Source organism: Suncus etruscus, chromosome 2, assembly GCF_024139225.1.
Source record: "Suncus etruscus isolate mSunEtr1 chromosome 2, mSunEtr1.pri.cur, whole genome shotgun sequence".
Taxonomy (NCBI): Eukaryota; Metazoa; Chordata; class Mammalia; order Eulipotyphla; family Soricidae; genus Suncus; species Suncus etruscus.
In genome coordinates, this window is record NC_064849.1 from 95,048,918 (window position 1) to 95,063,015 (window position 14,098).

A 14,098-nucleotide genomic window follows, 5' to 3' on the forward strand; every position below is an offset into this window, starting at 1 on the left:
AATAATATTAAATATACCCAGACACCCCCCACCCCCCCAAAACAGAGTCCACTTGAACAACAAACCTGCTCCAATGCAGAAAGTGAGAGCAACCTCAGAAGCTGAGGGAAAGTGCAGAATGGAGATCAAGTTGGTGAGGGGAAATTAAATTGCTCAGGAAACAAAGGGCAGGCAGTTGCACAACCATGTAAATGTACCTTGCATTGCTTTGACAAATGCAACTTTCCCCAGCACCCATTCACTCATTCAAATACTGACATTCAGGTCTTAGAAGCAGCCATAGGCTGACAGAGTTTCTGTCTCAGGGGTCAAGCCTTTATCCATGATTACACACTCCCTCACCTGCACACTCAGGCACACACCACACACATTACCATGCACACTCAGGCATATGTGGGTATACACACACAACCCCTTGCATGTAAGGTGTCCCAGGATCATTTTTCAGAACACTGCTACTTGGGATCTAAAGACCCTCCTAAGTTCCAGCCCCAACTCTGGGGAAGCATATTGCAGAGCAAGACAGAGAGAGCTTTACAGACAGGGTAGAGTGCCCAGGACCCACAGGACCCATGTTAGGGACATGGCCGAGAGACTGAGATCTGGGGCGCATCAGCTTTATTGCGACAGTACATATGCAAATGAATACAACAGCCCCTTTAAAAAAGTAAGGCACATGAAAGTGTGCAAATTCCCAGGTCCCTGAGTATCTGGACTCCAGGAGAGAAAGTCTTAAAAAGCACATGATTTCTGAGCATGCAGAATAGCTGAAACATTATTATCTCTTACCTCATGGCACTAGTAAAGAGTCATAAACTACATTTGTATCTGAATGATAGAACTATTGTTACAACTGCAAAAACAATCAGCTTATCCACATATGTACAATTGGTTCCCCAAAATATTAATCATATAAAATCTAAAGAACAACAGCATCTAATTGCATCCGTGCTCTGCTCTGTTAAAGGTAGAGATTTGGCATTTCCAGTCTTTTTTTTCCATGATTCATGCTGCTATTTGCAAGGCAGATGCTACACGATGGTGAAGACCATAGAGAGATACTGCTCGTAGGACACCTGGATCCAGCCATCTTGGTCTGTGTCATAGCGCCTGAATATATCTGTCAACCTCTGAGGAAACACAGCAGTTAGTCAGAGAGAAATATTTAATATAAACTCAAAGACAATCAAGACATTCAAGGTTCCACACCCCATCTCAGGGATACAGACAGGACCCAACTGACAGTCCCTACCAGGTTTTCCCCCACAAGTCTGGTGTGATCAATAACAAGCAGGCAAGAGGGCAGGGAGCTTTGTCACACTACTCAGGTTCCTAGGTGGGGAAGCAGGTGCTTCCAGGTCAAAGGCTTCACATCGAGGGACACACACACACACGGACACACACACACACACACACCTTCCAGGTCAAAGGCATCACATCGAGGGACACACGGGGACACACACACACACACACACACCTGCAGGTCAAAGGCATCACATCGAGGGACACACACACACACACCTGCGCAGATTTCATTGCTGTACCACTGGAACTGAACAAAACTGAATGTTTCCCCAAACCTCAAATGACATCTGGTTGGGGTGGGATGGGGGATGTGTCTCCCCATTGCTGCCTGGCCCAGGTGGCAATGTTTGGCCTGACTGTAGGCCTAACAGTTTTCAGTGCTCAGAGGCTTCCAGAGCTACCCCAGTGGGGTTGGCTTAAATGTGGGACTCCATGCATGCCCAGAATGTGCTCTAGCTCTCAAATTACATGCATGAACCTCAGGCTGCTTAGAGGATTCTGGATTCTAGGTGATCTCCCATTCTGTTTAAGCAGAGATTTCAGAGGCAGGTTCTACTGAGTCCCATGGAAAAGGCCCCCCACGGAACCTGCCTCAGAGTTAGGGGGGAGCGTCACAGCACCTACCATGCATGCAAGCAACAGGCACCTGCATGCACCAGCCATCAACTCTGCTGCTGCTTTACATCATCAAAATCCCAAAGATCAGTATGAGTGAGCGAGGTTCCACATTTGTTTGTTTTTGTTTTTCAGCATACCCGGTGATGCTCGGGTTACTTCTGGCTATGCGCTCAGAAATCACTCCTAGGTTGGGGGACCATATGGGACACCGGAGGATCAAAGCGCGGTCCGTCCTAGGATAGCGCATGCAAGGCAGATACCTTTATGCCCTGCGCCACCACTCCAACCCCAAGGTTCCACATTTCTAAGGCTTAAATGAGAACTGGAGTGGCACCCATACAGAATCAATTTGGGACTGACACCTCATGCAACATGGTTGCTGCCTCTGCTTTTGCAGGTATCTTGAGGAGGTTCCTTCACTGGGAGACAGTGAGGTGGGACGTCCAGTAGGGCAGAGTACAGCCACCTGCTGGCAGGGACAGAGGTACAGTAGCCCTGAAGGGAAGCCTGCTGGGGAGGGTAGGAACTGGGATCCCAGGGTAGAGTCGCCCATTTCAGATTGAAACGCATCAAAAACACAGCTAGAAATACTGGCCAAAGCCAAGAGAACTGCCCTCTTTTTCGCAATGGCCTGCCTACAAGTATGTCCAGGCAAAGCAAACTGCATGCAGACCTCTCTGTGCAGAGAGCATTGCTTCTCCAGGGGCCAGGCTGACTGCTGTGTACCAGACTAATCTTACACACTTAACACTGTTAAACAGCAGATTCTAGAAAGGAGCCCCCTGCCCATGTTTTGTAGGCCCCTGGAGTGCTGTTACCTGCAGAACGATGCAACCCTGGATGAAATCATCAAAAGCAATCTGGCCCCGTCCTTGTCTGTCAAACTTTCGAATGAGAATGTCGTGAAACTGGTCAGAGAGCCGGTACCCTGGAAGAGGGAATCAGAAATCAAGGAGGGCCAGGAGAGTAGCCATCCCCCTTCCAAGGGACCCCTAAGCTCCTCTGACTCTTCAATCTTCCCACTGGTCCCTGCACTGCCCAGGCCTAGGGCAGGTGGACTGAGCACTGTGAGTGAATGTGGGAACACTGGTGGCTGTGACAGTTCTAGGGAGACAGTCCTGAACCCTAACCTGATTTTTTTAACGCCTGATTTTGCATGGGCTTACTGCTGCCGCTACCCACTGTTCCCACTTCCTGAGGCTCTGGGTCCTCTGTGATAGAGCCTTCTGCTTAGTCCTTGCACCAGCACGTCAACCATCTCAAAGAAGATTCAAACATGCACACACAGGCAGCACATTCCAGAGTGGCCAGGGCATTCTGGGTGCATAACTCAAATCAAATCAGGGGCCTGTCCTTCAAGCTGACTCAGCTAGTAGATCTCAGCAGTGATCAGGGCTGAGAGCAGAGTGTAGGGCATGGTGGGGAAGAAACCAGTCTGGGTAAGCACAGGCAGATCACAGGCCTGACTCTCCAGCTGCCGACTCCCCTCATGCTTGGCAAGGCCACAGGAAGCAGGGACAGTGGGAGCTAAGGGTGAACAGTGTGGATGGATGCGGCATCTCTCATCACCCAAGCAGCCAGGGTCTGTCTACCCTGGGCCAGTTGGGAAGAAGTACACCAAGGTATGGTCCAGCAGGGTGCATGGGGAAGAATGGGGCCCAGAGTGCCCAGCCTCTGAACAGGACTGAGGCTGTGCCTGACAGGCATCAGCTTGGACACTGCAGGAACCCATCCCATACCCCGATGACTGAGCCCATGTCTTCACCCTCCTGTCCAACCACTGTCCCAGGAGGCAACTGTCTGTCCCCTCAAACACACCTAGAGCCAAGTGGAGTAAACTACTTCTGAGTACACTCCAGAGAACTGGAGCAGACCTGGTGCCCAGCCCTGCCCACACCATAGGGACAAGACTCTCCACAGAATCAGGGTCTTTCTACGCCAATGGTCCTCAAACTACGGCCCGCGGGCCACATATTGTATTTATTCCCATTTTGTTTCTTTACTTCTAAATAAGATATATGCAGTGTGCTAGAAATTTGTTCATAATTTTTGTTTTTACTATAATCTGGCCCTCCAACAGTCTGAAGGACAGTGAACTGACCCCCTGTTTAAAAAGTTTGAGGACCCCTGTTCTACGCCTATGTCCATGTTCCCCAGACGGGAGAGGAGGGAAGGTTCAGGGCAGGAATGAGGAGAGGGGGCCAGAAGCAGAAGGCAGGCCCAGAGCAGGAGAGAGGAGGAGAGAGGGGGCCAGAAGCAGAGGGCAGGGAAGAGGAGAGAGGGGGTCGACAAGGTCTTACAGCCCCTCATGCTTTCTCTAGGAAAGATACAAGAAGCACCTCCCAGGACATACCACAAGGGCCATGTCACCCCCAACAAATCAGGACTGGGCTATGCCATAAGCACCTGCACTCCAGGTTTCTTTGATAAATGAAAATGCCACTTCCTCTCAGACATGAGACCACTGGCCACTCTGGAAGTTTGCTATGTCTACACCCTACAGCACAGCACTCTCAGGTCTCAGCTCACCGCATTGAGAAACTGGATTTCTGTGCCAATGCATCCTGCACCTCACAGCAGTGCTGGACAGGAGCTGCTCCCCCTACCCCAAACCCCATTTTATCCCAAGGTTCTTTGCAGTGGGCTCAGAAGCTATGTTCTCAATGGGCTGAGACATCACACCACTCCATAGAAGACACACACTTGTATAGCCCTTATCTCATTTTGGATGAAAATCTGCATAAAGTCTTCATGTCAAATAGATGCGGCATGATGTCAAAAACCTGCCTGGTGTAAGCAAACGTTTTATACACACTGGGTCACAGAATGAGCGAGTTGAAGCATTTCAGATGTATCGGAGGGTCGCTGGGCTCCAAAATGAAATACGCTACACAAGCAGGAAAGGCGGGTTACCGAAACCTGACAGCGCTTGCTTGAGCTCGTTCTTGTCGATCATGCCAGAGTTGTCCCGGTCGTAGGTGCGGAAAACGTTCTGCCAGTCTGTGATGTACTTCCACACGCCCGTGAACTCGCTGAAGTTCACACCGGCCTTGTTCTCTCGGTCAAACATGGCTGAAAGAGCACAGGGTGTGATCAGGTCACATTACACACTAGCGCCCCCCCTAAACCCTAGGTGGTAAGGCAGTGAGCAGTGACCTGCTGTGTGCAGCTCTACTTACATATGATGGACCTCACGGTCACGGGGTTGAACGGTGTCCATGTGCCTGGAATGACAGGGGCTTGGGTGAGAGGAGCCCAGGCAAAGACACTCAGTGCCTCCCATGCACACACATCTATGAAGGCCCCTGTGCCATACCAATGAGCAGAGTGAGAGGGCTGCTAAAAAGAGGCTTCAAGCCAGGCACAGGGACTGCCCCAAATATAAACCCACCCAACATCCTTCCCCGACAGAACCAGCCCAGAATCCAGATCCTGCAGGCAGACCTGGACCTGCATCTCCAAGGAGCAGGGAGTGAACCACACTGACCTTGGGCAGGTGAAGCACATAGCTGCATTCATGAGCAGAGAGAAAACATTCAGAAGCACAGAGATTGGGAGGGCGAGCAGAGCTCAGGATGGAGGACACCTGGGCACACAATTGAGCGCAAGGGACAGGCTGCCCCTCTCGGGGGCACTGCTTCCCTGGTGATCACCCCTATCACTTCTCAGGGACCCCTCTCCATGTTTCTCTGATCTAGGGTTTCTTTTCTTAAAACTGGCCTGAGCTCCCAAAAGCAGGAGACGAGGTGTAAACCACAGAGAAGACAGAGGTGGATGCTAGCAACCCATGTGGTGTCTGGAGCTCCATCAGGCGTGATCATTGAGCACAGAGCCAGGAGTCCCTTCCTGAGTTTGCTAAAACCAAAAAGGAAAGAATCTAGTCTGTGTGGTACCCAGAGAGCAGCTGCTCCCAGACAGATCAGACTGTTCCACTGTGCTGCTGCCCCGCTATTGCCTCTTATGGGCCCTACCTCTACTTCTTTGCCAGAGAAGCTGTGTGGGCAGTGTGGGACCCTTTCCAGGCAGGGGGTTCCAGGCTCAGGCTTTCAGGCATGTTGGCGCCTTGGGAAAACATGCCCACCTGGCACCACAGGACGGAAACACGGCCCCTTGGAAGGTGACGATGGCATTGCCAATGCCCACACTGGCCACAATCTAGACACCTCAGTCTTCTGACATGGACCACAGCCCCACTTAGGTTCTGTAACTGAGGGCAGCATTGTTGTAAAGTAAGGTTTTGAGCTAGGAAGAGATGCTCTTTCTCCATGCCCATACTGTATACACATCTATTTTGGGTTCACAGAAAAACCTCTCAGGCAAATATGAGTCACCAGAAACATACAAGTAGTGTCAGCTCACAAAGCCTCAGTGAGCACAGGCCAGGTCCAAGCCCTAAGTACTGCCAGGTATGGCCCCAATCCAGAGCAAACGCCATGTAGTCCTGTGGGCAGTCTAAGAGGGGTATTCTATAGTACATTGCCAGGAAGGTCACTGCAGAGATGCTCTGGGGATGTGCCAGGTCCAGCAGGAGGGGTCCAGGATCCCCTCAGGAAGAGATGGAAGCTGCCAAAGTGACATTCTAGGTCCCTCCAGCTCAGCCTCTGAAACTCTCTCCAGCAATGTGGACTCAGGTAAGCATAGAGGTGCGCAATCAAGAGACAGACACTCCGGATGGTCTCCAAGGAATCCTGGCATGGTTCTATTTTGAAGGGGTCACACCTGACTGCTCAAGCCCCAAAGCCCTCAGGCCCACAGCACCAGGCCAAGTGTCTCTGGGCGTGGGCTCTGGGCTCTGGAGAAGACGTGCCTACAAACCTGTCCCCTCAAGGGACCGGGGCACCAGTGCAAAGGCTAAATCACTCGCTTCAATGTGGCTGTGGTCAGGTCCTAGGGCCGAATCCTGACATGGCATACAGTCCCCTGAACAGAGCCAGGAGTGGTCACTGGGCATCACTGAGTGTGAACTTCCCCCACATCACATCTCAAAAATCTTTTAGCAAAAAGTCTTTTCGGCTACATCTAAGTCATGTGAAGCTAAACTTGCAAAAGGCACAGAGGAGGCTTAAGCCAAATGAGCGTCCCAATAATTCCACAACGCACTATAAAGTGAAAAGGTTCCCAGTTCAGGGCAGACAGAGCCAGATTGTGCCCTGCACACTGATGAGCATAGCGGCCCTGTTAGCCAGCACTGCTTGAGGCTCTGCTCAAGACAGACACAGCACACAGAGCCAGAAGCTGTTACACACCGCCCACAGCCACCCACCACGAGGCACTTTCAGGAAATGGGCTGACAAAGGAGTGCTTCAGAGAACTGCCTCTCCACAGAGCAACGGGCACAGGCGGGCCGAAGGCCCACACCCAGGGAGTCCGCTATCCTGGTTCTCTTACAGAAATGAGCAGTGCATAGGCTCCTGAAAACAGGAGCAGAAACTTGGAAAAGCAGTCAAAATCACTGTAAGCATCTGGGTGACAGTGACCCAAAGCAGCGAGGACAGTGGGCACAGCCACCAGTGGCTACTACACTGTGAGCTGGCATTCACTTGCCTGCCCACCCCAAGTGGCCAGAGAAGTCACAGAATGGACTGAGAGAACAGGAAGGCGGTGCCCAGACAGGCCGGGGCAAATTCTGGGCTGGGTCATGCTGTGGGCTAGTGAGCCAGGACAGCTCGGCAGGAGTGGCCAGAGACATGGGTCAGGCATAGGAGCACAGTGTCTGCACTCACTGATGCAGCCTGACAAGAGAAGGGCAGGGTTGAGAATGGGCTCTGCTCTGTGCCCTGGTGCTCTGTATCTTATGCTATGCCCTGAGCTCTGTGCTCTGTTCCCTGTGCCCTGAATTCTGCACTGTGTAGTGGAAAGATAATAGAACCCAGCTGTACCCATAAGCATTTGTCTCTGAACCTGGAGAGACAAGTAGGTCAAGCAGGTTAAGGTGTTTTGTCTTACACATGGCAGACCTGGGTTCCAATTCCAGCATCCCTTATGGTCCCCCAGGCCTGTCAAGGTCACTCCTGAACACAGAGCCAGGAGCAGTGCCTGAACAGAACCATGTGTGGTCCAACTGGCCCCTCCCCTCCATTCTCACAATGGGAAAGTGGCGAATTTAAACATTTAGCACTTCACCGAAAAAGGAAAATTGCTAAACAAGTCAGGACTTTGAGACACAGCAGAGCCAGCAGGGGTCTGAGGAAATGGCATATCCATATCCATACTCCTACTCCTCCACCTCCCATACACATGCCCTGCTAGGCAGGTGCCTCCTTCATCCTTCAGCTGCCATGGGTCAGTACCGAATCCTGCCTCCAGTTGGGCAGTTTCCAAAGGGCAATTGCAGAAGGTGACCTGTTGCACCTCATTCTCCTGGGCAGGCAACAGAGAATTCGGTGATGTGATACTCCCTAGGCTTCTAGAAGTCTCCGCAGTTGAGGCTGGGCATGTTTAGAGCAGAGTGCCATGGCCAGCGGAGCCAGGGCTGCCATGGGCAGGAGCCCACATCCAGGTGCCACAGTAGTGCCCACTCTAAGGGCAAAAAGTGTGGACAGAATGCAGGCAGAAATGGGATTCCTCCATACTGTCACAGTCACTGTCGCAAGAGTGTTGTGGAGAAGTTGCAACAGCTGGTGCCTCCCCAGCCTATATGCCTCACTCAAGCAGCCCCTTATGGCCCTTCCATTGGCCCCTCTGACGGCAGGGACAGAGCCCGAAAGGCCGAGTCCATGCCCAGGTCACAGTCCCAGACAGGGGGACCACACCCAGATGCTGGGTGCCTGGTGAACAGTGCAGCCAATAAAGCTGAGCAGGAACACAACGTGTCCAAAGGGCATGGCCCAGGTGAGCCTGGAGCATGGCATGGGGCTAGTATGCTTGATGCTGGTGACGTCACCCAAGAGGTGGTACAGTGGGAAGGCGCCAGCCCTGAACACAGTCAACCAGATTCAATCCCCAGCACTGCACTGGGTCCCCCGAGCCCTGCCAGGAGTGAGCCCTGAGCCTTCCCGGTGTGGCCCCCAAACCAAAAATAAAGCACTCCAAGTCTGAAGCCAAACTAGTTGTCTGATGGCAGCTGACTCCGGCTCTGTCCAGGTGAAACCCAAGCCCTGGAGATGCTAATGAAAAATGTACGGAGCCAGAGCAGAGTCAAGGGCACAGAGTGGTGGAACGTCTCAGTCCCCAGACCAGTGCAGGCAATAATGCCCTTTATGTCCACGTGGGGAACCAGGACCCAGTAACCGTCACAGGAGGGGCAAGCACCACCCAGCTCCTCTGAGCTGCACAGCTCCACACAGGGCATGGCTCTCCTGAGTCGGCCAGCATTGGGAGGAAGGACCACAGCATGGCACGGTTTCACTGATGCCTCAACCAGCGAAGTCACTGTCTCCTACTGTCTCCCCCACCGTCCCCAGCCCAGTATTTCCACTGCCCCTTCCACTGCCCCTCCAGTCTCTAAACCACCAGCATGCCCCCCGCCCAGAGGCCCTGAGCATCACCAGGTTGTCCATAGTGGACACAACCCACCCTGCACTCACCATTGGACAGGGCCTGCTGGAGCTCGTTATCCGAGATGACACCGCTCCTGTCCTTGTCCACCCTGTTACAACAGCACAGTAGCTCTAGCAACTTCCTTCTGACCATGAGTCACGAGGGCGGCTCCACCTGGGACCCTCCCACCCACAGGGGACCCCGAGGGCCCCAGCTCAGGTCCCACAGCTGCAGCCTCCAGGCTCCAGGGACAGGGTTCTCGGGGTCCTCAGGAGGGAGCCCTGGGTCAGGGCCAGGGACAAGCGGGGTGGGGAGGGGGGCGCAGGCGGGAGGAACCCCATGGAGGCGGATGTAGGGGGGGGACTTGGGGGCCATGGGTGTATTCTGGGGGTCGCGGGGGAGACTGAGAACTGCGGGAGTCATCGGGGGCGAGAAGGGGCTCCGGGATCTAGGGGGGTCATTGAGGACCGAAGAGGGGGTCTAAGGGCCGCGTGGGGTGGGGGGGAAACTCAGGATCCGTGGGGATCACTGGAGTCAGTGGGGGCCTCTAGAGGTCGTGGGGGGTCACTGGGGTCGGTGGGGGCCTCTAGGGGTCGTGGGGGTCACTGGGGTCCGTGGGGGTGCTCAGGGTCAGTAGGGGGACTCTAGGGGTCGTGGGGAGACTCTAGGGGCGCGGGGCTCTCCGGAGTCACAGGGGGCCGCGGGGCCTCGGGTGCTGCTCACCTCTGGAAGACGTTCCACAGAAAGCTCTGGTCGGGCAGCGCGGCGGCGTTGGCGGGCCCGGCCCCGGGGCCCGGGCGGTACGGGTATGTGGCCATGGGCCGAGGCGCGGCAGGGCTGCGGCGCCGGAGAATTGGAGACGCTGGGCCGGGCGGCTTCACTTCCGGGACGGGGTCTGCACACGCAACTTCCGGAGGCCGGCGGGCCAATGCGCGCCCGGCCTCGTTCCCAGGCAACGTCAGGTCCAGCCCCCCGGAAGTGTGGCTCACGGACGCCGAGTGTCCCGGGCCGGCCCCAGCAGCACCATCTCGCCCGCTCAGCGTCATCCCTCCAGGACTGGAACCGAGACCCTGTCATCTTCTAGGACAGGAAACTGACACCCCCGTCACCCCCCAGCACGGGAAATCCAGACCCTGTCATCCTCTAGTCTAGGACAATGTTTTTCAACCTTTTGTGCAGACACACTTTTTTCATGGAAAAAAAAAAATCACGAGGCACACCACCATTAGAAAATGTTAAAAAATTTTAACTCTGAGGCCTGAAGAGAGCATGGAGTCAGGACGCTTGCCTTGCATGCAGAAGAACGGTGGTTCGAATCCCAGCATTCCATATGGTCCCCTGTGCCTGCCGGGGGCGATTTCTGAGTGTAGAGCCAGGAGGAACCCCTGAGCACTGTCGGGTGTGACCCCAAAACCAAAAAAAAAAAGGAAAATTCTGTGCCTATATTGACTATATAGTTATTCTCTTGAATAGGAATCAAATAAACACAATGCAATGATTTTATTACTCTATTGTAAAATAATCTAATGATTGGTCTATTTGTGAGCCGAAGCCACATGTTACGAATGAAATTGGAATTTTTCCCACGACACGACCAGACAATATCTCACAACACACTAGTGGTTAAAAAACACTGCTCTAGGTAGGACAGGAAACTGAGACCCCCATCACCCCCCAGGACTGGGAACTGAGACACCCATCTCTCTCCAAGAATGGGAATAGCCCATGGTTGGGACTCCCATTACTGAGATATCAGCTCTGTGTTCTCCACCCTGACCCCTTCACTGAGACAAGCAGCCTGTGGGCCAAGACCCCCCTTTGCCAACAGAGACCAGGACTCTGCGCCCTGGTTCTGCTGTCTTGGTTGCTTTAAGTATTGATGTGCTGCCACTATCATGGAGTCATCAGGATTCAATTCCCTCGTAACCAGGTCGCAAGTGCATGGGTCACAGGCCTTCCCTGCTTTAAGGCTCTCAAACAGGCCTGTTTCTCTCTGCAACAGTTCTCTAGTGGTTTGAAAATACCCTTTATTACTTTGATTTCATTTCCCAAAAACTCTACTAGAAAAGTCATTTGTGCTCCGATGTTCATGGTGACTGTACTCAGACCAGCCAAAATCTGGAGCACTTCCAGTGTCCAGATGAGACGACTAGAGAGACTAATTTATACACAGTGGAATTCCTTGGCTCTGACACACACACACACACACACACACACACACACACACACACACCCCTTCACCTCACTGCTGGTCCCTTTGCACAACACACACACACAGCTTCCTATGTTATTTATAGGGTGGGAACAGGAACCAACACTAAATGGTCCCTTTGCCCAACCCAGGTCTGCTAAATGGTTCCTTTGCTCAACACACACACACACACACACACACACACACACACACACACACACACATTCCCAGCCTCCTGTTATTTATGGGGTGAAGACACACATACACACACACACACACACACACACACACACATTCCCAGCCTCCAGTTATTTATGGGGTGGAGACACACATACACACACACACACACACACACACACACACACACATTCCCAGCCTCCTATGTTATTTATGGGGTGGAGACAGAAGCCAACACACACACACACCCCACCACCACCACCACCACCACCACCACACCACCCCTGCCATAGTCATCACAGCTAGATCTGATAAATGGTCCTTTTGCTCAATCCAGGCCAAACCCACCTGGGGATGCAAACACCCCACCTGCTGTCCTATGGCTTCAGCCTCCAGGCTCACCTGCTTCTGTTGTTAACAAATATTCTATTGTGTTAGCATCACTGGCTGCTCACTGCCAGAAGACTTCCCCACTCCCCACTGTAGCCAGCATCCATGTCTCAGTCTGCTGCCTTGATACATCAGGACTTAAACTCTGTCCCCTCTTTTCACCTGAAGGATCTTTACATGAACACTAAGTATATACAGGTATAGGAAATAGGTATTCTAACCATTTACTGTAATAATACATCAAAGATCATAAAGAAATTCATTTTAAAATGAAATTTTAAGTTATCCCTTGTGGGGTCCCAACCAAGTTTAAGCAGCTACAGAAGGTTCCCCTGAAGAGGCCTTGGACATTCCTATCTCCCTCATGCTGGCCTGGGAAAGCATAAACAAGCTTGTGGTTGAGGCTCTGCACCCATTTGAGTCTTGGCCCCTGGAAGACCCATTACCTCCAATAAGGAGAGCTTGATCAAGTTTGAAGACATTGTGGCTGAAAGCAGCTTATCCCTGTGCTTAAACCTTATGGCTGTGGGTTGAATTACATCCCAAACCAGACTGACTATTGGGCATATGAGGTGCTGCTCCCAGGATGCTTCCTCACCCTGCCAATAAATCCTGCATACTGCCCCCAAACCCCATATTAATTACACCCCAAACATTTCAATATACAGACAATTCAAAATGCCAGGGACACTTGTGGCGACCATGTAGGTCCCCCTAACTTCTTGCTTTGTGGTGGCACTGTGGGTCAATCCCTGTAACTACCTTCACTAATTTCTTACCTAATGGGCACATGCCAGCACACCACTAGGTTCATTCTCCAGCCCAGCAAAGACAGAAGAGAACATTGTCTTGCAGGCTAGAAGGCTCTGCCTCCCACTGTCTAATGCCTGCCTCCATCACTGTTTTTCACACTGCTGTCTAGGCAAGTTTTCTACCAAAAGGCTCTATTTTGAGTGATCAGGGCCAATTTTGGAAAGAACATCATTCACTGTTCTTAATGAAAAATCCCATTCAAGTACCCGAATCATGTGGATGACTCCCACCCACATCAGCTCCACTGAGCACTCCATTCTTGGTGGTGCTTAGGGGCTATGCCTGGCTGTGTTCAGGGTCACTTCTGCCTTGGTTTGATCCCCAGCACACTCCAAGCACAGCCTGGTGTGGCCCACAAATTAAGAAGACAGCAGCTCAGGTATCATATGACAATAAGCAAGGTTAGTGCCTTAACTGACCTATACTATCTTCTCCAGTCCTAGCATTGGTTTCTTTCAACAGAAAAGAAGTAGTCATGTGCTCAAGCCACCTGCTTCCTACGTACAGTAGAAAATGTTCTTCTTATTTTAATTTTTGGGTCACACCCGGCAGTGCTCAGGGATTACTCCTGACTCTGCCCTTCTAAGTCGATCCTGGCAGGCTCAGGGGACCATATGGGATGCTGGAATTTGAACTGGATCCGTCCTGTATTGGCCACATGCAAGGTAAATGCCTTACCACTGTCACTGTGCTATCGCTCTGCCCCCAAATGTTCATTTTCTCTCTTTTTCTTTTCTTTTTTTTTTTAAATATGGAACGCTTCACGAATTTGCGTGTCATCCTTGCGCAGGGGCCATGCTAATCTTCTCTGTATAGTTCCAATTTTAGTAATATGTGCTGCCGAAGCGAGCACCAAATGTTCATTTTCTACACTTGAGCACCTCACACTCTGACACTGGTGCATCTCTGCGTATCTCTACTGTCTCTCATAGATCCCCCAGTTTACAGAAAACAGAAGTATCATTGCCAAAGTTTCACACAACATCCTTTAGTTTGGTGCCACCTGCTAGAGCAGAGCACCACTAACAAAGGGCTGCGATAGAAAGAAACTAATCAAGAGCAGCGCCAGTGTCCATGTGCTCAGCACAGACCTGGTTCCAGTGTCAGAGTGATGGACACAGGACC

General features: G+C 52.1%; 1 protein-coding gene and 1 non-coding gene across 3 annotated transcripts; both read right to left on the reverse strand.

Annotated features, from left to right (window-relative positions):
* Nucleotides 1-601: 601 nt before the first annotated feature.
* Nucleotides 602-10,389, reverse strand: PDCD6 (programmed cell death 6). 2 transcript variants are annotated; one of them, XM_049767947.1, is made up of 6 exons: nucleotides 10,126-10,389; nucleotides 9,450-9,511; nucleotides 5,103-5,147; nucleotides 4,843-4,995; nucleotides 2,742-2,851; nucleotides 602-1,130 (listed from the first exon to the last, which is right to left on the reverse strand). In XM_049767947.1, exons 1-6 carry the CDS (start codon nucleotides 10,218-10,220, stop codon nucleotides 1,032-1,034), a joined length of 564 nt encoding a protein of 187 aa, XP_049623904.1. In that variant the 5' UTR covers nucleotides 10,221-10,389; the 3' UTR covers nucleotides 602-1,031. The 2 variants fall into 2 exon arrangements, with proteins under 2 accessions (XP_049623904.1, XP_049623903.1); XM_049767946.1 differs by having other exon boundaries at nucleotides 4,837-4,995.
* A 3,329-nt stretch (nucleotides 10,390-13,718) lies between these two features.
* On the reverse strand, nucleotides 13,719-13,826 carry LOC126003146 (U6 spliceosomal RNA). The gene has a single exon (XR_007493683.1). It is a non-coding gene; the product is annotated as a U6 spliceosomal RNA (small nuclear RNA).
* Nucleotides 13,827-14,098: the final 272 nt, after the last annotated feature.

Coding starts and splice junctions, on each gene's coding strand:
- PDCD6 (XM_049767946.1), bottom strand. CDS start 10,220: ATGGCCACATACCCGTACCGCCCGGGCCCCGGGGCCGGGCCCGCCAAC. Junction 4,996..5,102: donor GACCGTGAGGTCCATCATAT/GTAAGTAGAGCT, acceptor GTGCTCTTTCAG/CCATGTTTGACCGAGAGAAC. Junction 2,852..4,836: donor GCAAGCGCTGTCAGGTTTCG/GTAACCCGCCTT, acceptor TCCCTCTTCCAG/GGTACCGGCTCTCTGACCAG.